Source organism: Larus michahellis, chromosome 1, assembly GCF_964199755.1.
Source record: "Larus michahellis chromosome 1, bLarMic1.1, whole genome shotgun sequence".
Classification (NCBI taxonomy): domain Eukaryota; kingdom Metazoa; phylum Chordata; class Aves; order Charadriiformes; family Laridae; genus Larus; species Larus michahellis.
This window is the reverse complement of record NC_133896.1, coordinates 96,378,826-96,406,382: the sequence shown is the minus strand read 5'-3', so window position 1 is coordinate 96,406,382 and position 27,557 is coordinate 96,378,826. Positions and strand designations below refer to the sequence as shown.

General features: G+C 46.5%; 1 protein-coding gene across 4 annotated transcripts in view; it reads right to left on the bottom strand.

The window, feature by feature from the left end:
• Positions 1-27,557, bottom strand: part of LSAMP (limbic system associated membrane protein) — a 1,022,146-nt gene that overhangs the window by 150,355 nt on the left and 844,234 nt on the right. For all 4 annotated transcript variants that reach the window (XM_074594342.1, XM_074594328.1, XM_074594319.1 and 1 more), the window contains one exon: positions 14,222-14,454. In XM_074594342.1, the coding sequence (XP_074450443.1) occupies positions 14,222-14,454 (233 nt within the window). The remainder of the gene's footprint in view (positions 1-14,221; positions 14,455-27,557) is intronic.

Here is a 27,557-nt window from a genome sequence, read left to right as displayed (position 1 = left end):
GGTATGGCAAGAGAAGAGTCAAGGCCAGTCAATGCTGCCAAGGAGACAGTATCAGATTGTGAGTTAATGCCGGGGTCTCTAGAACTAGTCTCTTTCGTGGTTTCTCCTTCCCTCATAGGCATACAAGGTGGATTCATGTCATCAAATTTTAGGCATTGAAAAGTTCACTGCGTAAATCTAAGTTAGTCATTCACATTCCTCCTCTAGTCCAGACAGAGAAACAGGGACTTCCAGAGGATGATCCATCACACTATCTCGAGGCAGACAGCAGAAAGAGTAAGATGCCAACTTCTCCCAACAGACTACAGATGAAGAGCAGATGACTAGTTTAGATTTGTGCTACTAACACTTAGACGTCTAAGATTAAGTGTGATGAATCTAACCTGTAGTATACCACATCTGTTTGCATGACTAAGTGTCCATACAGACAAGAGATGCCACACCTTAAGAGAGTTACACTTAAAAGAGTAAGTGACAGAGATGTATATCTCTGGACTTGGATTTTAGTCCTGCCTCTGACGGGACACCTGTGCAATTTATCTAGCAGAACCATGTACACACCCTGGATTTGTTAAAATGACCTCGGATGGCTACGCCTATACCGTCAATGTGGTTTGTTCTCTTTTGTTCCAGAGAGCAAACTGCAGTCTCTCAGTTTTGCTCCAGTCCTTTGGACCGCCGCGCACACAAACATGAGATCACTCCCAGGCTCTTTCCTGGAATGAACTAGTGCATCTCCTCTCAGAGGAGGAGCAGGCACAGCCGACAAGGACAGCCCACTCCAGACATGCAGACAATGCCAAGTTTGGCTTCCTCAACCTGCGAAAGTCCTCCAACACCAACTCCACAGGCCCTGGGCTTTCAAACTCCTCCTTGCGCTCTTGTGCCATGTAATACACACTCTTGGCATGAGGTTGTAAAGACACCAGTCTGCCAGACTGTGTCCCAGCCTTCTCATTATTTCAGACACTTTTAAACCAGAAAACATAGCAAATCAATCAACCAAAAAAGAAGCATGTCTCAGGCCACAGGGGCACCACAGGGAGCATGGTGGAGACCAGGACGCCCACCAGTGCCCAATGCAGTGTGGACATGAACTATCTGTTCCAAAAGGTAGTACCATCAAGTAGCATGAACATGAGCCAGTCTATGCCATCTGGCCTGGAGTCCAGGGCTTTCTCTGATACTATCCACAGGGGAAGCGGAGGCATAACCAAGATGTCAACCTCAATTGCAAAGACGGTCCACAGGCTTTGCACAGCTGTAAATATTCTTCTAGAACACAACCATGCCATGAATTACGAGAAACATATTCATAATAGTTAAAAACACGGCGGGAGAAGCAGTCAATGCCAAACTGTTAACACTCCCCTCAAACAGGTTAGTGAGAGGTGGTCCCCCTATGAACTTTTCTTCTTAACCTCTTTCGTGTAGGTCACCAAGTGGATTAATCTTTCTGGTAAAATCACAAATTGGGACCTCTATACATTCATAATCCCTAAAATTATTGTCAAGGTCATAAGGCTTTTACCTTGCAAAGTCTGTTCTGTGATTATATGGGGAGAATGGGGAGATTTATCCTACTTTTTTTGCGAAGGTTTGTTTGGGTTTTTTTGCATTCAAAACATGAACATAACCAAAAGTCACATTCCCATCAGTCTAACAAGGGGACAATCATTTTGAAGAGACTCTCCAGACTACAGCTGCTGCTGCGGCACCTGCGTGAGGGCCATGTGGAATTTGGGTTTAGGATCTTGCTTCTTGGCTTCTCTCCCTTCAAAAGGCTCTTTATTCCATTTATTTCACTTCGCCTGTCTGCACATAACACATTAACGGATATATTTGCTGCCCACCAAAACTGAGAGCTGAACAGTTAACAAAACGTGAGTAGATGTCCCACTCACCCACTAACTCAGAGTACAGTTTAGAGTACTTTAGTCCTAACATCCAACTTCTTCCGGTGACATAGTTATGGTCTCCTTGCAGACAATATTGTCAATGCATCCAGCAGCCAGCTCGTGACTGCCCTTCCTGGCAGAGTGCTACTAACCTCTCTAATGCCCAAGTCAACCATGGCCAGATGCCCCAGGCCCACCACATCACCCATACCCTGTGCATAGCTGACTAGTACCCACATGCCACGATGCTGTGAAAACAAACTCACTGGTCTCGTAGCCTGAGTGGCTCATAAGCTGAGGGCACCCAAAGGTGAGATGCCATTAGGTTAAAATCACTGCACCATGAGAGTCCCTTCCCCACACGTTCAGGAGTGTCTCCTCAGCTTATTAAAGGCAAAAGGCTTTTCTTATACTGCTGACAGAGAAGACTCAGAAAGGAATAAAGAAGATAATAGGCTGCCAGAGGCCCAATTTACGCACCCCAAAATTAATGAGTCATTCCAATTAAATTATTTGCCCTAAATTAAAACTTATCACCAAAATCCAATTCTCATTTCATTAAAGAGGACCTCCCTAGTTATCAATTTTTTTTTTCTCCACAGATTTTTTTTTAAAGGTAACCTTCATGGAATAGGAAGAAAAAAATTTAGTTGTAGTCTGCTTTTCTGTTTGAGGAGCCCTGAAAGCTTGCTTTTTCAAAAGCTGTTCCTCATTCCAGTGTGTCCGCATAACAAACTAAGGTGTTCCTAGAAGATCCTATGGAAGACTGGAGAAGTACAAGGTCATGCCATCAAACAGATGATGTAAGGGAAACTTGATGTATAAAGAAGGAGAGAATTTTAAAAGTAGTGCTGTCCAACCCTCAGCAGCCTCAGCCTTTTGATATCAGAACTAAGGAAGCTCAGCCTCCATTTGGGGAGCTCCAAAGGGTCCTTTAGCAAAAGCCAGGCAGACCAATGATGGCACTCCTGATGTATCTGTGAGAAACAAACTGATCTTTTGGTCGTATTCTCAGCCTTTCACACACCACTACAAATTCTCAAGCAGGGCTTGGTTCCTCCTGCCCCAGGTCTGCCCGCTGACAGCCTGAGCTGTGACAGAACAAGCGCTGACGATGAGAGCGGCCACGTGCTCCCGCTCCCTCAGACTGCCCACGCCAATCTTATTTTCCTTCCCAGGAACAACCTTTCTCCTGTTTTCTGCTGGGGATTAACACTTTTTAACCTAATATTTGTTTTTTAAAAGACATTTTCAAAAGCTGTGATTGGGTTTTGAGAAAGAGCTCCCTGCCTGAACACTCTGTAAATGGAAGCCATATGTCTAAGTATCTGTTTCTTTTTTGTCTGTTTTGTTGTGTGCACATTTGGCAAGTTATTTTTTCCCCTTAACTATCACATCTCAAGCTTTATTAAACCAAGCTGCTATTCTGTTATTTTGGAGGGTTTTTTTTCCCCAAGCAACCGACTACTGACATTTTAGCGGCTATACAGGAAATGTGATATTAAGTCATTATTTTCTTAGAATGTTTCTTCACTTTCTGGTGAGTAAGGAGCTGCTATTGGGGTAGCAATTCCAATGTTTCTAAAGATAAAAAGAAGAGCCGGAGCTGTGAAAAAGCCATCAAAATCCAAACCCTGAAAACCTATTACTTAGTACAATTTATCATTTGTTGTTTTTGTGGAAAGCCGCTGGAGGCTTATCCTACAAGGCATAGCATGCATACACATCGACAAGACAGGCCGCGCAAGACAGACCCCTCATCAGGAGTGATGAGGGCCAGCAACTGGATGGAGACAAATGGTAGGAGCACACGGTTACCACGGGTCGGATGGGGTCAATATGCACTATGCAGACACAAGGATGCAGCAGGAAAGCACGGCCCAGAGACCACGCTTACCTGCCTTTCCCCACTCTTCAAAGCCTCAAGTCACTTTTAAGAGGACAGTCTCATTTTAGAAAGACTATCACCTTGTTCCCTTTCCCAAAATGACAATCTCTTTCTTTCTGTAATTAATTCACATTAAATAGTAAAATTGAAAGCTTTTAAAGTAGGAAATAAATTTGTTTCTTTCTACAAGCCTTGATGTTGTTTTTGAACTGCTGGCTCAATTTAGATTTATTTTACAATGTGTTTCAAGCCAAAGCCAATTTCAGATGAAATATTGGCTCCAATGAAGCAAAATTCCCTTTAATTTCAGTGGAATCGAGATTTTGATCCAGGTTCTCATCCACTAACACACAGCTACAATGAGTGTAGACAGTAACACAGCAGCCAAAACCACGGAGTTGGTGGACTCCAGAAATCTGGAATTTCATCCCATATGGAGTTTTGAGCATGGCAGATTTGGAGTATCAACTCCACTGGCACCAGTGCAGTAAGAAAAATGGGCAAAAGGAACACACTGTTCCACAAACACTGGAATTAGCAAGGCCTGGTTTACCACAGCTGTGTGTCCTAGGTCCTGATGCCTCATTCCTCGGACAACCTTCAAAGCTTTTGACCAGTTTTAGTCAAAGTGGCATCCGCCACCTTGTCCAAACCAATCTGCAATCATACAGCCTTTTAAGTGTCCCATCAGTAAGGGATGCAGCAGGGGACTCTGGTCCACTAGTGAGAATTTGAGGGGCAGGAGCTCTTGGTGGGGCAAGATCACGGCAGATATGAGGGGTGCTGAAGTCAGCCAAGCAGAGGACTGCCATGCAGAAGGACAAGCTGTGCTGGTGCAACACCACTCGCCCCCCCAACGCCCACCCCTCTTCAGGCCGCTCAGTACTTGGCACGATCTCCCTCTCAATCTGGGCCACAGAAAAACACAATGGGCCAGAACATAACATAATGGTCTAACATGAAAGAAAGAAAAGGTAGAGAGCAAGAGACCAAGAACGCAATAGTGTGCCTAGCCCCTATGGCTTCTACCACTTGGAGATAATAACTATAATTGATCACTCCTGACACCATACGGATCATGGCCACAGAGCGGGGGATAGTCGGACCCCCAGATCTAGCAAGCTCTGGGGTTGCGTAATTGTCGTCCAAGCTAGGCCAGGGTGGAAAAGTACCTGACAAAAGTCAATTGTCTCAGACCCTATAAGTACCAATTCTAGTAAAGACCCTTTGAGCTCTTCTGGATTGCAATGGGCTGTAGCCAGTAACTCCCCTGAGTTGAAATACGTCTCAGGCTGGCACCTCGAGGCCAGGGCAGGAGAAGACCCTTCTCAAGCCTCAACTATCACTCCTTGAGAAACACTGATGCATTGTGAGTATTTACCCTAAATCTGAGAAGGGGAAATTTTTAACTATAGGTTAGTCTCTCTCACTCTCATCCACCACTCCACCTATATGTTGTCAGATACACATTAGCTTTATGGTTGTGGATGCTCTTCTGTCCATCCGTTAATGTGTAGGACCTAAGAGCAGCACCTTTTGGCTCGTTAGCATTACCTGCTATTCAGAAATTCCCTACTGGAGACTTGTATGCGTGCGTGTGTTTTGCTTAGATATATACATGTATATGTATTAACCTGTGATTTGTACCTCTACTCATATGTACATATATATTGATTCAGGATACCTTCTAGTAAGTTAGTGTGAATCTTGCCATCTTTGCATCTGTAACTAAGTCACTGTTCAATTATTTTGTTTACTCACTTTGTAAACCCCTAAACAGGTTAATGGTTAAGTAAATGCTGCTAAAATTCAACCCCTCGATCTACCTTACATCATTAATAAATTTTGAATAGCTGCTAAATCATAACCGTGTCAAGTATTTTCATCCGCGACACAGGCAAGTGGCATAAGCATACAAACAGCCACACGCACTTTGTTTCCTTAGGAAGCCAAGTTACTCCCAGTATCTCTAGGGTTTGGATATAATAAAAACTCAACTGAGTGAACCACAAATCTGGCTAACTTCAACCTGGCATTATTTCTTTCAAATGAAAGGAGGAAAATAAAAAGGACAGTGGAGCTATGGAAAAGGTTGATCTGAGACAGAGAAATGTGGAGCGTGATTAACCTTAGCTTTCACCTGTAGTGCATGTAAAAAGACAAGCTGATCCTAAAGTTTCCAGTGGAGACTAGCTATATATCTTTTCTCATTATTTTGGGTTATAAATCAAAAGTTCCACAACAGATCTTTTTGAGATTTTTTTTAAAACACAATTTTGCGCATTTTCAGGCTACTAAGCAGTTACAGGCCTTCAACTTACAATGAATAAGATATTTATTTCTGGTTATATTAGCACTTTTTCTCTGCAAAAAGATCTCAAGAGGATGAGGCAAAAAAAACGTTCACTCACTATTGGCAAGACACTGGTCATCACGGAGGCAGCAAGCAATGGGAATCTATGATTTAGGATGTCCAAGGAGCTTTATCCTGTTGTAGGCAAATTGAGTTAAATTTCAAGGCTCCCAACAGGTCAAGGCAACACTGTTGTCCTACCGAGACCATTGCTTTTTCAGCAGTGGGAGCAGGAACACACTTGGATTTACGGTTAATGGTTACTTGCACTCTCTCAAGGGTTAGCAGACTTGGTGGTGGGATTAGGTTCTTGCTGTGTTTGGAGTTGAGAGCAAAATATTGTCTCTACTCCACTGTCTTACAGTCCCGTCTAGAACTTGGGACAGTAGCCTGAGACAAGCAGAGAGAGAAATAACAAGGCAAAATCTTTCACAGCACTGGTCCAAATCTAGAATCAGCTGATCAGACAAAATCGCAAAAAATCAGCTGATATTGCTCTAAAGAGACCACTCAAGCTAAGCTGATTTATATCACTAAGGACTTGGATTATCATATCAAGATCCTTCCTCCCAGCCATAGGAAAGCATTTCATATATTTTATGCAATACTTCTTTCTCCAAAATGAGTAAGCATTTTTTGAAGTATTCTGTTTTTGTCTCCTGCCTGCACCTGCAAAGCAAGCACCAAAATATTTCCAAAAAACCCTCTTGATTTATGCACTAAGAAGTGCTGAGATCCAACCTATATAACAGAGCCAAACCCTATGCTGCATAGTAACACCCCAGCCATGCCTGGAGATAGGAAAACAGAAGTTAAGAGGCATTGGGACACTGTGGGGAGGCCATAAAAATATTAGATAGGGAGCAGCAGGAAGTTCCTTGGTAACCTATGAAACACCAGGTGCAGTTTCCTGCAATTTGCGAGTTTGGGCAAACCAAACCAGCACAGAAAACCTAGAAAGATTGCCACCAATACTACTGCATGCCTGAAATTCTGTAATTATTTTGCCACTAGGCAATTACGGTCCATGGTAACAGCAGAAGGAGGGGCAGCAAGATCTACTGCACTTCAGTTCCCCGAGATGATTCCCTGCTCTCTCAGCTTATTTTCCCCATCAAACTGATCCGCTGTCATTTCCTTCTAAGCACAGTGGTCCTGTCTCTCCCAGACCCCACAGTAGTCTGCATTTATCTCCTCCCTCCAATCTTTTCTTCTTCTCCCCCACTGTCCCAGTAAAATGATCTTTTTTCTTCCTCCCAGAAAATTCATACTCCCATGTTATCTCATTATTCTTTGCAACAGCATGCCAAATTCACTGTCATTTTCCCACTGGGGCTATGTCCTGAAAAAGACAAAGTGGTCTGTGCTCGTTCTTACCTACTGCAGGCTCCCTGGAATTGAAAACGCTACAGTGTTAGCACTCAGAAAGATCCCTCTGAATTCTGGGCTCTGCGCCCACAAAGAGGGGAAGCAAACATCTCTTGGAGACCAGCATCTGACTCCAACATCCTTATTGTCTGTCTAGCAAAGGAAAAATAGCTTCAGTTCTCTTCAAACTGCTCTGCTTCCAGCGCTAGCTGAAGGGGTGGGAAGGCCAGACCTGCCAGGGGAAGACGGGGTCCCACCACAGCTCTGCTGAGCTCAAAACCAGCCCAGCTCTGGTCTCCCAGCGACCCGCTGCAAGCACTGACAGCCACAAATCCTGTATTCTGGCAGGGAATAAACTCCAGCGGAGAATGGCAGAAAGGGGTCTGGAAAGACTAAAAGGATACATGGCACCATACGGACCACTCACCTTGGACTCCTGTCTACAGCCAGGGGAGAGAAGCTGACATTTCCACTGGTAAATTTGTCTGACGAATTTTCAATAGTTACTTTAGGATGAACTGGACTTTGAGAAGAGCCTGCTTCTCCTGACTAATGACAAAAGGAGCTCAAAGCGACCCACTCCAGGGTAACATCTACGTTTGGTCAGATGAACCCCACCATGCCTCACTGGCTCTGGTCTGAGGCTGGTGACCAGCAGGAGCTACCTCCACCTGATACCTGTCTTCAGGCTCCTATAAAACACACTTGTGTGCCTTGCTCCAGTTCTGCTCAGAAACCCTTCTCACAGCCCCGAAGTCTAAAGCAAAATCTTTCCCTATCGCTGCCCTCAGCGACGAGGGCAAGGGCTGAGCAGGTGGTGGACAACACCCTCCCTCCCCAGCCCTACACCCAGCTCCTGCCGAGGGGCTCGCTGGCAGAGCAGTGCCGACACAGGGCAAGCCTGGCTGGCCTCAGCTGCCTTTCTCTCTGCGGTGCTTTACCAGTCTCCTGCACAAAGTCCTTTAATTTCAGGGGAGTGGACCGAGAGGGGACACAGCTAATCTACCACATAGAGTTAATAATAAATTTTCCATTGTTAAATCCCAGCAACAACAAATACATCTTTATACCACTTTGAAACAATGAATGGTCAGTCTGAATCTTTGCAAGCAAGGAGCTCTACAAAGGCAATGCATAATGGAGAAAGGCTACACCCTGTGGCTCTTTTCACACACTAACGCCTACCAGTTTGAAAGAAAACTGCAGGATTTGGCCTTTAGCTGCTATACATTCGACTCTGAGTTTGTGATTAGGGTTGGGCAGTAAACATGAACTCCTCTTTGTGGAAATTTGCTGCTGATGTTTACAAATTTCTTTTTGTTTTGCTAAAATGACAGAGCCCTTTTGATTTTTTTTTTTTTTGTAAAATAAACATTAAAACAAGGGAAAGACCATGTCCTTCAAACAGCCAATAACTGGGAATCGCCAGAAATGTTAGTGAGCCTGCGGGAGTCCCAGGCTCTGAGCAAAAATGCAAACGTGAGTTCTCCACACCCCAGCTGAATGCTGTAGCTTTTAAACAGGCTGTGGCAATGCTATACCTTTTCTTTTTCCCAATTTTGACCAGAAAAAGCACCTCAGACCTGTAAAACCTTCCTGATTAAATTTTAATCAAAGCCAAAACCAGTGAAATGTTTTAGTTTCACTAAAAAGGTCCCAACCATCTCCATTCGCAATGATGCCTTGCTGTAAAGGCTCTGGACAGCAAATGCAGCAATCATCTACTTGCTCCTACTGTAAAGAGTTATTCCTTTAGCCTGACTTGGACAGGTCTAAGTCTTTATCGCTGAAACTTTTAAACCCCATGCCTGCTAAGATCACTGTGCCTTTGTGCCTGTGACCCTGATGAGACAAATAAGGACTACTGGGATTTCTCCACTGATATTTAATGCCTGAGAAGGGCTTGAGGATACAGCCCTAAAAGAACAAGAACCCAAGGTAACACTTGGAAAAGGGCAACCACTGTGTGCGTCCCCATTACAACCCACTCTCCCAGAACAAGTCACTCAACATACTGGAAGAAACAATTAAACATCCTCTTTATAAACAGTTAGAGGATAACAATACAGTAAAGGAAAAAATAAGCAATGTACTTTTGGCAAGCACGTATCACGTCACCCCACTCTCATTCCCTTTTTTTTGAAGGATATCTGGCATAGCAGATAATGCAGGAGAAGTATGTGTGATGATGTGATATATCTCGACTTCAGAAGGCACGACAGTCTCTTGAACAAGCTAGGAGAATATGATGGATGTTAAATCACCATCAGGATGCTTCAAAGAGCTGCAATCAACTGATCGCTATTCAACAGGGATGGAGGTTTTAGTGGGTTGCTACCACAGTCCGCTTTTGTACCCTGATCTCTTCAATACTTTAATTAACACCTTCATGATGGAACAGAAAGAAGGCACCTGACTTTTGTCAATGACACCAAGTTGGGGGCAGTTGCAAGTGCTTTGGAGACCAGGATCATAAGTAAACTGAAGAAGTGGTCTCCATGGAGAAACCAACCAGATGGCATCCAACAACAGTGAGCACAAAGCACTATGCTCTGGAAGGGGGGGGAAACAATTACAGAAATGGGGGATGAGCTGCAGACTGTGTTGCAGACCAGTAACGGAGGGTTAGAGAGCAGCAGAGAGACTAAATAAGCAAAAGCAATGAGGCGCTCTTACAAAAAAAAGGGTAAATCTCATCTCATTCTGGGATTAGGTAAGTGAAGCATGATATGCAAAACACGGCTGGTACTTTTATCTGCACGACTGAGTCCTAAACTGGAACCCCTGCTTTGGTTTTGGACAGTACGCTTAAGGAAACATGTAGACAAATCAGACAGTAGTGAAATACACATGACAATAAGGGCTGGACAATATGACCTGCGAGATGCAGCGAGCCTGTTAAACTAGACTAGAGAGGTCTGAGACATGGGGATTAATGGGCTTCTATCAGATAAAAGGCAGTTTTGAGGAAGAGGAGCAGAAATTACCGCCATGTGTCTTGGAAGGACCAGAAATAATTGGCAGCCAAATCAATTTGGATCATATGTTAATAAAAGCTTTCCAAGTGCAAGTGGAGTGAAATAATGGCCATGCACTGACTATGCAGGCACAGGCTGTCTTCAAAAAGGACATGTTAGGGGCAGCCACTGTATAGTCCATCTTGTCTTACTGCATGGGGAAGGACCAGACCACTTCTTGTGGGTCCTTCCAGCTCTTTGCTCCTCTGATCAGACCCCAACAGAAATATCTGGGGTACTGAATGGAAACATTCGCTAGTAGTCATTACACCCCAAATGAGGCAAGCATGAAACGTTTTGAGTGCTCAGAGCAGTCTCTTCATGCTTTCACCCAAGCATAGAGAGCACAGTACCAGCATCTGGTAGCAATGGAGCTGGGCAGAGACAGCTGCCTCCAGTTCAACCCACCCTGCATGCAGTGCTGGCCACCTGGGTCAGAAAGGCAGAAGAGATGGCCACAGTTATACTAATGAATCTTTTGGCAGCGAATCCCTACTTCTACCAGCAGAGTTGGCTTTGAATTTGAAAAGGAGGAAAGACTTATGAAGGGGACTTTTTCTACTTTTAGTAGATCTAGTTAGTAGTTAGATCTTTTAGTAGATCTATCAAGTTGTGTTTTTTTTAAGTGTTGTTTCATTACCCCTCTTTTAGACCTCTGGAATATGCCCCAGCTGAGAGTGATCCCATCAGTGGACATACACAATTAAGCCAGAGAGGAAAGCGGACAGAGTCGGGTGCCTATGCAGAGACTGGTGCTGGCTGACAAGACAGAATTGGCACTTCGCTTGGAAATGCTAAAGGACATGGGCACACAAATTAGAGAGGCGGTGTCCCTCCTTCTGTGATACACTCTTGCAGCTCTGGCCAGCAAACTGAGCTGAGCTCACTCCAGGGAAAGCTGATTTTCTCAAGGGAGGAAAGGACCTGCTCCTGGAATGCAACTCCATTAGCCTGCAGCAATCTAAATGCAGTGAATCCTTAGGATGCACCAAAGCCCCAAAGCCCATCTATTTCAACTTGCATTGTGGACATGGAAGTGGTCTTCTCTATTTATAAGGGCTTCAGCACCACACCAGTATCTGTCTGAATGTTAGTCTCTGATACAGCTATCCCATTTGCTTCACGGGTGACAGGAGCTGGGTTTTCACAGTGGCTATATAGATGAGGGAGTTGAACCAGGGGATATAAAGGACCTGTCTTTGGTATACAGCGCAGTGGGGAGCAGAAATACCCATGGACAGATCTAACTGAGCAGAACGAGAAGACTGGGCATGGCCTAAGGCAGTCTATTGCTTCCAAGGCATAAGCAGGATCTTTCACTGACAAATCCAGGCGTCACCAGTATGTGCAAAGCTAGCAAGGAGACTCTGACCCTGGCTTGTTTCAGTTTCCCTGGGCTTGTTTGAAGGAAATCACTGACCACCATTCAAGAAATCGTCCTGCTCGATTACTACTCAGATCAGTTGACCGGCATGTTATTTAATTTTTCAGGAGCTGTATTTTCTTTTATTTATTTATTTTTATGTTTGGGATGCCCAGAGCTTCACATAGCCGATGTTTTTAAATTTATGAACACAAAACCAACAAAAGCAAATAAACTACATAAAATAAATAAAATGAAAAAGCTTAGCATGACTCAATATCCAAACTCCTTTCATTTGTACTAGTGGCAGACTATTTTTCAGCCAGACAACTCGCAGATCTAAGAATAATAATAATCAATATGAGAAAATGGTACTCGGAGAGGAAACGGATATTTTCTAACATATACTATTTTCTAACAAATTAGGTTTATTAGTTAAGATTATTTAAAATGAATTATTTATTAGTTTTAAACTAATAAAAACATGGTTTAAAATGATGAGTCTAACTTTTCCAATTTTGTATTTATATTTTGCTTGGGTTTTTTTTACCAGATGAAATTTAGTTTTAGAAAAATCAAAGCTATGAGTTTCACCGAATTACATGATTACAGGACCTGGGGCTTTAAAAGTAAGCACAATATCGGAATGGGTCTTTTGCTAAATCTATGTCAGGCGTTAAACAAAGATCATCCACAGATACCTTGTTTACAGGCATCCAGAGTTTAGGTGTGCCAAATCCTGAATTTTCTCATCCTCAGAAAGGTGGCAGTAGTTCAGAGCTGGACACCCACGCATTTAGGTGAAAGCTAAGCTAGAGAACTCAATTTCACTGCTTAGGCCCATATCTAATAGGCACAAATAAAATTAATAATACATGTGTGTGGCTCTAAAATTCATTTGCACCTGTATTTTTCTTGACAGGTAAGTGGAAATCGTAAGCTGTGAGATTTTACCAGCAATAAACCACCTACAGCCAGTTAGCTATGCACCGCTACAGCGAGCAGCGAGGCAGGGTACTCCTCCAGGGCTGGCGAGCGCGTTTCACGCCGGGCACACGCCAGCAAACACTCAGACGGGTCGGGAGAGCTGCTCTGCACGCTGGCGCCTGCTGCTCGTCATGCTGCTGGGGTAGGATTCTGAGCAAGAAGATAAACCAGGAGCCTTCTGTCTCACCACACTCGCATGTAAAGCACCACCTCTGACCATAAGTCTGGACTTCACCTTGCGAAGAAACACTCGGGATGCTAGTTAGCCCCCAGCTTGCCAATTCCAGCAAGACGAAGAGTCCCTTCATGCACGCATTTATATCCAGAGCGATTCAAACACTTGATAGGGGAAATCATATCTGCAGCCTTTCGGGTTACTAGACAAATCAGGACAAATAACAAACTCCCGCCTGAATGATAATGTAGAAGCTGAACATACCTGTAATATGTATCAAACACTCATAATATACCTATCTATCTAAGCTGCTCTATAAATATTTTAGATAAATAGGCAGATAGAATGGCATGAAGATTAAAAGCAAAACAAAACAAAACTGAGTAAACGTACTCATTTTGTATTCTGGTCTGGACAGGATGGAACATGTAAATTCCATAATGCCCTTACCAGTAATTGGTGAACTCCTTCCTTACTGTGTTTGCTCTCTGTTGTTCATGTTACCATGAAGGCAAGCAGACAGATAGGACAACGCTGGTTCAGATTGCCAAGCTTCCAGTTCCCTATAATGCACACAGGAGGAGAGGAGCTAAAAAAGGAGAGGGCGACATAAGGTACACGGCAGCTACCTCAGGTACCAGGTTTCACACAAGCCCAGCAACAGCGCAGCCTGCAAACGAATGACACAGAAAAACACCCAGGAAAATTAATTCCCCAGCCTTGCTAAGAGTTGACAATGGAAGGCCAAAACACACAGCACAGAAGCTTGTTGACACAAGAACAAAGAAAGGAAACCTGAGGAAGGAGGAGGCGAAGAAACCAGAGGGCTATCTGGGAAGAGATGAGGCAAGCATGATGTTCTGACAAGTGTCATTGCAAACAAATGCTTTCACCTCGGTGCCAGAACAACCAGAGCCAGGAACCAGGTTTGCATTATACTAGAATATGTCTTGGCATCATCAGTGTCCGCTGCTCTGTCACTGCTTTTGAAAGGACAGACTGACAGCTGAGTAAAGTCATGCCACGCTGCAGTGGAAGGGGACAGTCCTGCTGGGTCCTACTGTAAACATAAGGGATACACAGGATACTGACTCTGGGGTTTCTCTAAGACACAGATCCCTCCACCCCCTGTGTCTTTCTCTCTTTGCTCTCTTCTCAGGCATGTTGCTTACCTTGCACGATCAAGTAAACCTGGGAAGTCTTGGGGTGGTGCTGTGTCTGCACTGAACACGTATAGGACCCCTCATCGTAGACATCCACTTTCTGGATCCGCAGGCTGTATTCCAGGGGGTTTCTCTTCTCCAGCTCTACTCGAGGGTCCAGGGACCACTTGTCTTCTCCAGCAAAAATGATGCCAGAACGGTTTAACCAGGCCACCTTGGAGCTTCTGTCTTCTACATAACACCTGCAGAAGATGAGAAAGGTGAGGGAGAGATTAACAAACCTCTCCATCATCTCCATTTTGTCCCCTCCCTTTACTACTTTGCTCAGAAACTCCATAGCACATTCCTGCCTTGCCGGTAAACCACAGCATCTCCTCACCATCACTGCCCCCTGATCATGTATTTCACAATGATTTTTAGAACCGTTTGTTCATGAAACCATGGGATTTGGGGTGGTTATGCCTCCTGTTCTCTCTTTCTTTTGTCTGTGGCCTACACTTGCACCAAAAATGACTTTGGAAGGCCACAAGAGATCCTGGTCACTAAATCCCTTCTAACCCCACCAATGGGAAAGGTCAGAAGGAGTTCTTCATATGCTTCTCCCTCACCTTCAAAAGTTAAGTATACAAAAGAGTTACGTTCCCAGCCCCCTGCCAGCTTGGAGGGCAAAGGTTCAGGGCTTCAGCTTTGTCAGCTCAGGGCACAGCTGCTCCATCCCTCAGCTTCAGCAGCACAGGCAGCTGTAGTGTATCTCCCCTTTCCATCCCTCTGACAAAAAATGGCTTTGTGGAAAGAGGGATTCACTCCTCAAACACCACCCTCCTAACACACATACCCCCTTGCCGATGCACATCTGCCCGCTTGTGCAGACAGGCGCAGATTTCAGACTGAAAAGGAGAGGCTGTGGGGGGTGTCACTGCCATCCCTGTGACACATGCAGCATGTCCTGTGAATATCCCAGGTGAGACAGGAGAGGAGGAATGACAGCTAGGGGTGGCAGGCAGAAGAGCAGCAGCAGGACCAGCATAGCCCTGATGGCCAAGTGTTGCAAGGCAGAGGGCAGACTAACCCTGTTGCAACTGCACGACAAGCATTGTGCTCCTTGACAGAGAGTAGAGAAGGTGCTGTGAAGACAAATACCCATTTTTGGCCAAGGCACCCGCCCTGTACCTCTACCCATCTCTAGAAGGTGGCTTGCACAGAAGAGATGAGGAGATGCCAACAAGGAGGCATGTCCTGCTCATTCTCAGCTGCGGCTCATTTGAGAGGTCCAGGGCTGAAGAAGACATGGGGACATAACTCCTCTTTCACCCTGGCAGTTGCACCCACCAGGGCCAGGCTCAGACAGGTTGAGAGGGTTTGCCCTGCAGCAGCTCACTCCATGCTCTGCGGATACATAGGGAAGCTCAGTCTCCAGAGCTGCTGTTCACCTCTCAGAGCTCTGCCCACAGCCTCCTGGCATCCAAACAACCCAGCACCCCTCCCCACCACTATTCACGCGTGTTGTATTTGAAAGGGAAAAGAGAGAAGATAAAGATTGTTGCTTCAAGATAAGACAAATATTTGGCAGTAGGCTTTCATACAGCCTCTCAGCATAGGTCAGACATTTCCCATGTTCCTCTGTTTGAATGCTTTTCATTCATGCTGCACTGCAGCTGCCGTCCCTTGCGATGTGACCCTACCATTATGGTTGGCACCTCTCACCCCCTCTCTTTTTGCTTCCCCTGGATGCTCTCCGAGTTGCTCTGGGGTTCCTTGTGGGCAGGAGGAAAGCCAGGCTGAGTGGGCATCGATGGGAGGGACACCATGCTGCTGGCCAAGCTGGAAGCAGCTCTGTCTAATCCAGCAAACATTTGCTTTAGAGAGCAGCCCAACCGACCCCGGCCAGCAGCGCTGCCATCCAGCCAAGGGAGGGGAGCAAGGGTTTGCCCCTCAGGCCAGAGCCCACCCTTCCAGCCCGGCAGACATTTGCCTTGAGCTCTCAGCTGCAATCTGACTTGTTTTTGAAAGTTGCTCTTCATAAAAAAGAAAGGGGAATCCATGCGCAGCCACTTACATGTAGAAACCAGCACCACTGCGACGGGTTATCAAACATTGGAACAGGCTGCCCAGGGAAGTGGTGGAATCACCATCCCTGGAGGTATTAAAAAGACGGGTGGATGTGGTGCTGAGGGACATGGTTTAGTGGTGGTTTTGTCAATGTCAGGTTGATGGTTGGACTCAATGGTCTGAAAGGCCCCTTCCAACCTTGACAGTTCTATGATTCTATGATGTGGTGGTGCCCAGTTCAGTTGTCAACCCTGGGCTGTAATCACCAGTGCTGGGAGCTGGAAGCAAGGACCCAGGAGGGCACTGTGCCCCAGAGCAGTGGCCCTGGAGGGACTCCCAGACAATCTTCAGAGCCGGCTGCCTTAGGGCCACCAGCTTTCTTGCACACACATTTCTGCGTAGAGTCGTAATGGCACTGAGAAACAGGCGTTTGGTCTTTTTCAAAGGTGTTCGAAGCCCCTCTCTGCACATTTTGGATTTATGAAAATCCTGAGGGGGACAGCGGCGAGAAGCTAAGCAGATTAACAGCTGAAGCTGAAGTCAGTGGGAGCTGAAGTTTCTGTGTCACTTCTGAAAATCCCCCGGCACACCTATCAGTGCTGCTGGGCACCAGCAGATCCAGTGCACTGCACCAGCCCTGCCAGGCTGCTTTCCCGACCTACAACGCAGCCCTCCGTGACCCAGTGTAGCACACCAGGGCTCTGCCCCACACCTGGTCATTACACGTCGCTGCGTCGAGGCAGCAAAGGTGCCCCTGCGATGTCCCTCGGGTCAGTAACAGCTCAGCGGTGCCATTGGAGCAAAGCCTCATCCTCTCGTTCCCAAGAGGACACTCACCTGGAGACCCTCCCTCCTCTCTGCCGAAGAGAAAATATGCGTCAAGGACCTGTCCAACACCCCCCGAGGTCAGCCCTAGGCTGGTGGTCAATAGCTACAGTCAGACAACCTTGCAAATACCCATGAAGTAAGTTAGCAGGTGCTCCCGAAATAAAGCAAGGAGGAGAGAGGAGGGAAAGGAGGAAAATGAGAAGAGTAAGCGAAATGGATTTGAGCTGCTCTGTTCAGCACACCCGTTCCTCTCAAACTGTCAGGGAAAATCAATGTACAAATGTGGAAATTCCAAGTCCTGGCGCGCTCCAAACATGTATCCACATGGATGATGCATCTCGGTATGTCCGTCTGCACACACGCACCCTCTTAGTCTGCCAGAGATGCCACCCAGCTGTATGGATCATGCCTTAATAAGGATTTATGGTGATGATTTTCACAGTGTAATAAGTGCTAATTCAATACTAATAGAATATTAAATGGCACGTTAACTGACATTTTAACTGCAATGCAATAGGAGCATGGCATCAGCAAGATATCAAATGACTCTTATCGTTCACTAATAATCAATAATCAAGTTCATAGAGACAGTCAAACGCTTTTCATTAGGCTTATTGAAAGCATTACCATCAACATTAGTGAATGCTAATAGATGATCTGCAATCCATCCATTTTGCTTTTCTTTACAGTTTCAGGTTTAATTTCTTGACATCTGCTGATGCGGCTAACGAGAGGACCAGCTAGTGGTGATGGTCATGCCTTGCACGATCACTGCAGGGATTCAGGAACTATTGATCTCAGCACCAATTCAAACCACAGACACAGAAGAACAAAACATCTTGGTGCCATGCTCCTCTAGCCCTCCTTGCCCTCTTGTAAACAAACATCGCAAAGTTTGGCACCTGAGGTCTTTTAGCGATGGCATCCTTTTTAGCTGATACAGATGTGTTTCCAGTTCTCACACAGTGGCTAACGACTGTGTAACAACCAGCCAGGGAAGATGGATGGAAACCAAACGTAGAGAAAGGAACCTGGGCCATCCTCACACACCTCCTTCAGTCTGGGTTTCCCCACGCACAAATGCACAAATGCAGGCTGAGCCGTGCCACAGCAGGGAGGGGAGGGAGTGACGCTTTTGCCACAGGAGAATGCTTTGGGATTTTCAGCAGGAACCATCGTCTCAAATGGGAGGGAGGGCTGTCCACCACTGTTCCCAGTCCCTGGATTTCAGGCTGGGAGAGGACATCTGTCAGCACGCAGGCAGCAGGAGGGCAGGAGCTGGGAACGGGCCCCGCTGCTCGTCCTCTCTCCTCTCACACCTCCTGGCCCAACGTGCAGTGCTGGGACAAAGCTGCGCTCCTGCAAACTTGCCCTCATAGGCTCCGAGGTAAACTCCGTCTGAGTAGGGGAGGTGTGTATTATTTTTTTTTCCCCTTCTTGAAAGCATTTGGGCTTATTCCTCTTGATAGGTGGGAAAGTGAGGGAAGAAAAGGAGAGGGAGGCTCAGGCATCCGCATCTCCTCTCCTGGTGAACACCAAGGCGGGAGGTCTCACTGCCTGCTCTGCCTTGCTCCTGTCTTGGTGCTTGATTCCTAACCCCAGTGACTCCTGCTCCTCCTCCCGCCGAGGCACTGCCGTGTGGTGCATCGATTTCCCAGCATGTTGCTGTAACACTCGTCGCAGCTGATGTTGTACCTGTCACTCCGGCGGCTCCCGGCCCTAAGCGTTCCACCCTCCCTTCCCTCCGGCAGACAGACGGGCACGCTGCTGAGAGGCAGCATTTTGTCGGAAAGCCCTTAGCATGGGCTCCCTGGGCTGGATGTGCCACCATCAGGGTAGGGACTGCACAGGATGAGGAGGAGGAGGAGGAGGATGCACAAGAGCTGGGGGCTCACCAGGGCGCTTCCCGTTCTGCCTCAGAGAAAGCAGTACAGCAGCTACGGCTCTGGGCTACGGAGACGGAGTGGGGGTATTTTATTGCCTTCGGGGGGGTTCTTTTCGGGGTAAGTTCAATGGTGTTTGGAAGGAGTGGATGATATTTAGAGCCTACAGTGATGAAGAGGCAGGAAGGAAGCCCTGTAGGATCTGGTGAAGATGCTGTTTAAATTATTACTTTAACATGGCAGGGATTTTACAGCATTTCTGATGACGTATTGGGTCGCCTTGAACTTGGGATAATTGTTTGGGGTTTTTTTATTGTTGTTGTAATTCCAAATAAATATATATTTTTTTAGAGTAGACCCAATCCCACAGTTCTCTGCCAAAGCCCCACCAGTGAGAAGAGGCAAGCTGCTAGGATTAATGAAATATGGTATGCTGCTTTGCCAGCAAGCCACAGCTCCTATCTCATTTTGGGGAAAAATAAATAAACAGTGTGGTTTCAGACTGCATTTTTTGCCCTCTTTCTCCAAAGCACATTGTGGTGACAGCTCTGTGTCATAATTCCCACGCTCCTCTTTAATCATCTTTTCTCCGTTAACCCTTTGATCATCTCTTCTGTAAGACAATCTCTGTGCATCAGACCAAATCTCAGTCGCCTGCTGCACACGCAGTTAAGCACCTGGAACCCACCCCATTGCCCTCACCCAGGGACACGACCCCCTTTCACCAGAGGATGTCACAACCCGCCCTGGATCAGATCTCCCGCCTTCCCCTCGGCTCTGTGATGAGCCTGCTCTAATCTTCTCACTTCACACACACTCACAGGATCCAGCTAACAACTTCCCCCGCTGCCCTCTACCCCCGGCAGCAAAATGGCAAGAGGGAAAAGAGAGAGGGATCAAACACGGCTTGTTCAGCACAAAGCAACGTCAGCTCCCGGCTGCCAGCTCTGAACGTGCAAGACAAATTCTCCGTTGTGTTGCAAAGTATGATCCTGGAAAGCTAATGCGGTGGTTAAACACAGTACCGCTTGCAGCCTTGCGAGCAAAGCTCAAGAGCAAACCGCGCTCGCGCTGTTTCATCTTGTCTTCTCGTGCTCTTCGGCCCTTCCCTGCGTGGGAAGCAAAGACTCGAACACCCCCATGGTCAGCTGTGGGGGTAGGAAGAGCCTGGCCCCTCTGCCATGCCCCAGCAGGGACGTGGGCAGCGAGGACTAAGGACAGACCGTGGGCATGCCAGCCTTGACCCTGCCAGGGAGGGTGCTCAGGGGAAAGGTCCCACAACACCACTGCAGCACCGGACCCTGCCAGCATTTCAAGAGGAATGCAGCGCTGCCACCGCAGCAGCCAGCTCCCTTTCCCTGGTGTGTGGTCCCCACCAGAGGGGCAGTACACTGGTAGCGCACATAGGAGCGCACAGTCCAGAGGAATAACGTAGGAGCTGTTGGCCCTGGGTGGTTCCCACTGCTCCGGATCAGGCTCTCCTCAGCAGCAGATGCTACAAAAGCAACAGGTGAACACTTCTTCCTCTCTGCAAAGGCAAGGGCCTCCTAAGTGGATGGCAATGGAAGACAACCAAGTGTTTGAAACCTCCTTTCAGCCAAGCACCAAAAGCCTCATTTTACCAAATTTGAATACACGTAGGTGTGAGGTGTTGCTCCTTTTTCTCCCTGCTGCCACTACTCCTCTCTTTCCCCAGCCTGGTCCAGCTGCTGCTCCTCTCCTGATGTGCCACGACCCACAGCAGGGTCACTGTTTGAGAGCAAAAGCTGTGCCGATTCCCAAAATGTGACATAAATAGCTCCTGAGCCGCCACTGCCAGCATGATAACACAGGCTCTCAGAGGGATTTAGAAAACTGCTGCTTAAAGCCAGTCCTGCCCTGGAAAACTGGCGGGAGGGGGAAACTGACGTATGTTTTCAGCCCACGCTTTCTTTCAGCCATATTATGCTGTGACCTTGGTCGTCACACCTGTCTGCAGCTTCCCGTGTATCTCAGCACTCGGGTGACAATTTTGGGCCATCCCCCTGTTGGAGTGGTGCAGGGCTGATAGGATGCCCGCACTTCTGCTCATCCTCTTTAGGAAATTGTCATTTTGGGAGCACGAGGCTAGGATGGGCTTCCCGGGTCAGGGAGCCCCGGCCTCCACCGGCACGGCCAGCTGTACCTTATCATCTTTTTCAGATATGGACTTCATTCCTACTGAAGCCTAGTGCGTTTGGCAGGGGGTACCCTCCCCCTGCTTCGTACGGCAGGCTGTTCAAAGTCTTTCTGCTCTGCTGATTAGAAACTTTTATTCTAATTCTAAGTCTAGATTTATTCATGGCTGGTTTATATCCACTTCCTCTCAGGCCAACACCATCCTTTAGCTTAAATAGCTCTTCTCTCTCTCGGGTGCTTATCTTCCAGCGTGTTCACAGAGAGCAATCATATTCCCCCTCAGCCTTCATTTTGCTGGGCTCAACAAGCCAAACTCTCCTAGTTTCTTCTTGTATGATAGACTCTCCATTGCCCTAAACATCCCAGTAGCCCTTCTCAGCACCTGCTCCAGTCTGAATTCCTCTTTCGTGACCAGCATTCGTACACAGCTTTCTAGATGAGGACTCCCCAGTGCCTTGTACAGAAACGTTCCTATCTCACTCTCTCCCATCAACTCTTTTTAATGAAAGCAAAAAGAATTCCAAGCAGTGAATATGACTATCAGTGCAGAACTGCTCATGTGCTGTGAGCATCCTCATCTCTCAGTCCATGTGATACATGTGGAAAATGAAACCCAAGGGAATTCACCAAAAATTCACCAGCCTAAAAAGACAGCTAGCTGCATGGGCTCTCACTAGCACACACACACAGCTGATCTCATATGGATTTTCTTTCTGTTAAAATGACTATTTAAGAGTATAGGCTCCTGTTCGTAGAGAAAGAAAAACAGAAATCAAGCCAAAAATTACAGTAATTGTTATGCCAGTACTCTCCTGGGGTGGATATAACTGTATCAGAATAAAAGAACTTATACTGGCATGATTTATTGCTCTTCCCATCTTCTGGCGATCAGCATACCTGCACAAACAACTTCAGTCCACGTCCATTCCAGCAAAGGTACCTTCTTAACAATACCAACATGAACTGCTATGAACAGAGCTAACTCCATCCCAGCCACATCCCAGCACAGTTTAAAACACCAAAATACAGAAAAAGCCTCAGACTGAGGCCTAGCACCACAGTGACGGGTTTTCCTATATCCCACCAGACCTAGGCAAAACCCTCCATTTCTTTACAGTGTAGTCAGGAAGCCCTTGGATGGCTCTTTTCTCACTCCGAGGCGCGTATCTGGAGTGACCATCTCTACTTAGAGGGCTCCTGCCAGAGGAGACTTGGTCCCCACGTGTGCGCAGAGGGGCTGAACTGCTCTCTGGCTGATGCTTGCAGAAATGCCACATGCTCTGACAGCCTGCATCAGGGTCTCGCACCGAGATCAGTCAGGAGGATGAGATTGCTGAGGAAACAGACCCTGAGCTCCCTCCTTCCCTTTTGGGTTAGCTGAGGACTCATCAGTGTCCCTTTCCTTTCCAGCCAGAAACCTGGCTCTGATCTTGATCCAGCATGATCAGGCAATGTTCATCAGCTATCAATCACGCAGCCTTAGTGAATGTCCAACAAGGAGTGCATGTCTCACTCTGCTGTCCGCAGCTTCCCGGAGCAGCACAGGGCTCCTGCACCGTCAAAAGGGGAAACCAGGGAATAGCAGAGATGATGCAGAATGGCAACGGGGAACATTGCCAGATGATTTGCCTTTTGGTTGCACTGCACTTACATTGAGAACTCTGTGCTTTTGCCATCGCTAGGGCACGGGCTGACGTTTAAAAAAGAACCTGCAGTCACTTAGGAACTGAAGTTCACTGAAAGACACCAGTATTTATGTGAACTGGATATTGGCTTTTATGACAATTTTGTAAAAGGACTGGAAACCGAACAGCTACTGATGAGTCTTCTGCATCATTAGTACTTTTTCTGGTTGGGGGATACCCCAAGAATGTTATTTTCCTTCGTACTGAAAATCACCTGTTTCTTCTTCCCCCAGTGCCCTGTAGGTTACTTTCACCTGGTCACCACTAGGCAACTCCACAAAAGCTACTTCCAAACTCTTCCCTTAGATTTCTTCTAAAAAAAAAAAAGAAAAAAAGTAGTGCGTTTCAGAGATGTGATCTCCTCCTCTGACAGGAGGGGAGGGAGGGTTTGGCTGGGAAGTCCACGTGACTCTGTATCTGGTAATTATCCAGCCGCAGAGGCAATCTGAAACGTTCTGTGCTGTCGCGGAGAATGACAGCACCTGGAGCTCCAGCACCCAGATAAAAAGCAGCGAGACAATCGGGCAGATGGAGAAAGGCAATGCTACATCATGGGGCGGCAAGCGGGGGGAGAAGAAAAAGGGGGGGATAGAGGCAAAAGCTGGCGAGAAACATCAAGGCAGCCGGCACAGCTACTGGAGAATGAGATAATGCCACAGATTAGTAATGCAAAAGGGCAGCTTTGAAAGAGGGGGAAACAGAGAAAGAAACAAGAGTGCGGGCAGGTCAGGAGAGAGTGGGTGCAGAAGAGGGACAGTGCACACACAAGAGGGAATGGGAGAGTGATGCCAGAGGGAGCTTCAAAGCATTTTGTCTGGTCTTGGGTCCCTTCCTCCTGTCCCAGTCACAGGCTAAAAATGCAGGAGGTATCACCAGAGGCTGTCACATAGCAAGGGAGGGATTTGCAAATCAACTCCTTGCAGCTGAAGAGAGATGTGGCACTGCAAATAGCACTTTCCAGCTTGTAGAGTCCAGTGGTTTGCTCAGGGAAGGGGACTTCAAAACTTAAGATCGAAATAATTAAAACTGGAGCTTTGGGGCATCACCTCATGTATTTTGTATGGAGGCGAAGTGAGAAGGCTCCCTGACTCTCCCTCTAACAATGGCATACACAGAGGAATGTGCAAACCTGCAAAACAGGCCACGTGAGTGATGCCACGGTGCCACGGCCCAATTCCGAAAGGCAAGGTGCCGTATGTGCCATCCCATGCAGCCACATGACAACATCAGCATGCGCCCTCAGGGTTGTTGCAAACAAGGGGCATGCCCACAGGAATGGCAGCAGCCTTTGATGGGTCGGGAAGAGCTGACTTCCAGGTGGCTCAAAGCCATGTACTGCCCGTGGAAAGGTTTCTGACATGGGAAAATACAGCCAAACAGACAATCGGATTGGAGCCAAAATCTTGTCAGGGACTGATGTTGGCCACCAGCCTCAACGCCTGCTGGGGCCGCGACTGAGGTATCGGCAGTGACCAACAGATCTGCGGTGGCAGCCCATCTCCATGGAGGCCACGTGCCCAGATGTCCACAGCTGAACATTTAGGGATGGAAATGGGAATGGCAGCAGCAGTGAACAGGTATCACAAGGTCTGAGCACTGGGCCACATGGTCCAGTGTCCACCTTCCTATGATTAGTGACAGACGTTTCAAAGAAAGGTGGAACACCTCCTAAAAGGACAATGTTAATCACCATCTACATAATTTCATGATCCTTCCCAGCCATAAAAGCCTATTAATCTAGCCCCAAGCAAATATAAGTCGGCCTCCTCTCTGAATGACAGCTTGTATTCCACCTTGTAAGTTTGTACTCTGCCTTTCTTATCCCCAGGCATTTCTCAACCCTCTGCGCCCTTTTTCTTTTTTTAAACTCATTAACATCCTCATCTTGGTGATACTTTCTGGCTGAGAATTTCGTCAGTTAACCATTACTTGGCTGTGAAAGAACACCAGATTTAAGTGTTAAGTGAAACTGGCAGGTGTCTCCCGTGTTTTGTACCTTATGAAATAGTTCCTTCCAATACACGAGGAGCACGCTACCTGAGACGCAGGAATGTGCTTTCTATTTTGTCAATTCTAATGTCCATTTCATCTCATACTGCTCCTTCTCCAAAAGGGAAAAGAGAATATCACATCCGAGCATCAGCCCTTGTCCTGGGCAGGTAGGAGGGAAGGACCCACTCCAAGGGGAAATCAGTCTTGAAATTCTTTGGAGAGGCAGATCAGAGCGGGAATGGGAGCAATATTAGGGAAAATAAGACTTAACTTTCCCTTCTTTTCTGAGGTCATGAGAGTATCAGAGGTCGCTCAACCAAGTTATCATCCTCCCTTCCAAGCGTTGCCCTCAGGCCTCCAGCAGCTGACTGTGAACGGTGGCGTCTTGGGAGGAATGAGAAAGTGGGCCCATCCTGCCTGCTCACTCCCGGCTGCTGCAGGAGGGACACCTCCTTGATGTGCAAACACTCTAGTTATTATTTACAGCTGACCTTTTCCCTCTCCAGCTCCCGCTGCTGCAGCACCGCTGGTGGAGTCAGGGCTTGTAGAGATTGTGGAGGCGATGTGTAGCGAAACATGTTAGCTTCCCTGCCTGTGCCAGAGCTGTCATCAGCGCCACTGTGGATTGAGCTGCACCCGTGCAAGCAACAGTGGGAAATAGGAAGAAAAAAGCCTAATGTAGACAAAGCCTTTGAGGAGCTTAACCCCTCTTCCCCTTTTCCATCTCTCTCCCACTTGAAAGCAGAGAACAGCTTCTGAGCAAGACACACACTCTCATTTCCATATCTAAAGCCAGTCCCAAAATATCGTCGTAAAATAATGCTCTCAGAGAGGAGACCATGAAGCAGATTCCCTTTGAGAGATTCTGCTGCTTCTCTTTTTAATTCCACCCAAAAACAACTGCCACCAAATACCAAGCACACCTGGACTGGCGCAGTCAATCCCAGGCACCTTGTTACCAGAATGATATGGAGAAATTGGAGGGAATTCAGAAGCAAGCAACAACAAAATCCATCAAGGGCTGGAAAGGGATCAGCATCTAAGGGAAGCTTAAAAACATTAAATATGTATAACTTGACTAAGAGAGGACTTAAAAGGGACATGTTGACAAGCTATACCTCTTTGAAAGCTGAAAGCACTGAGGGAAGAGATGAATTATTTAGCAAAATGCATAGGGGTCTAGAAAGGAGTAACGGGTCAGAAAAAGAAGAGAAATAAGTCTGTTCAAAGTTGAGAAAAAACTTTTTGTCATCTACAAGTGCTAGTTGTGTGAAGAGTCTCCCAAGGAAAGCAGGGAAGCCCCTATTTCAGATGTTTAAAACAAAGTTGGGCTAAGGACCAGAGGATGTTTAAGCTGTGCAGGGAACAGCTTCACAGTGGCCACAGGGAAAATAAACTGCAATGACCTGGTCTTATTACTTTTACCACCTACCTGGCAGAGTTCAGCAATATGTCAGGAGAAGACAACTCCTCTCACAAGTTTCTTTCAGATGAAGCTATGTTTTTTAGCTATTTTCACTTCACATACAGCTAAATATTTCTTGGGAAGACCTTAGACCTCTGTATACTGTAACTCTGGAGTTAACTGGCACAGATGTGGTTTTGTTTTCATAAACTGGATCTGTGAGAAGTCATCCACGGGTCATTGTATTCCCAAATGCACTGTGAATAAAATTGTCAGGCACTTAGAAGTCACAAGTGAAGCTTGATTTTTCAAAGTGCTTAGCATTGAAATTAAGACTAGATTTGTCAAACTGCTTTTGGGCCTACCAGCTCCAAAACTTAACACACAAGAACCAAAATTTCAAAACGGCGTTTGGCACAGCGAGCTCCTCACCAACATAGCCACTTCTTTTGCTGCCTAAAATGAGATACTTTTGAAAATCTGTCCCACAGGTGTTTTACAATCGTTGAACTAAGTGCTGCAAACTTTAGACTTGCATGCTGTATTTATCTTGTGTGTTGAAGAACTCCTTTAGGTGGAAACCACAGCAAACCTGTAACAGCTAGGCAATGCTGCACTCCACTTACTTTTGCCTTTATTTGCAGCTTTGCTAAATTTTGCCTCTCCCTAACGCGCCACTTTTGTCCACCATCACGCCTTGCACAAGAAGGCATCTGAAAAAGACTTGCAGGGAAGGTAAAAAAGAGAAGCTGCTGGGAGGGAGATCTCCCAGGAGCTTTGATCTGAGCTTACCTTTATCCCCACACGCACAATATGCCGTGCAGAGGAGGGCATGTTTATAAATAAATAAACAGTAGAGGAGAGGGGGAAGAGTGGAAAAAAAAGAAATGTCAAGATATATTTGATGGAGTTTCTGCTGTTGGCAGGAAAGCCAGGAGCTGTCTTAAAACCTCATTTTCAGAAACAGAATGGAAGGAAGGTACGACTCATTGGGAAAGGGGTTCAGGAATAATTCCGACAGCTAGATCTCCTTGCCATCCTACTAATCATAATAATATCTTGTGCTGTCTTTCCTCTGAGACCCTTGTGGGACTTGGTCTTGCAAGGCAACCCAGCACATACTGAACTTCAAGCAGGGTTATTGCCAAAGGGACTGAGCACTGTAGAACTGGAGTTCTTGTGCTTTGTGGAGAAGAAGTATTACAATGCTTGTTTTACACATAAGGAGACCTTGGAGAAGGGAAGAAATAGGTTGTGCAAAGTCATACAGTGAAACAATTTTACGGCTGGAAACAAAACTTGACCTGTCTCATGTAACACTTTGTTTGGTGTGTATTGTTTGTGCG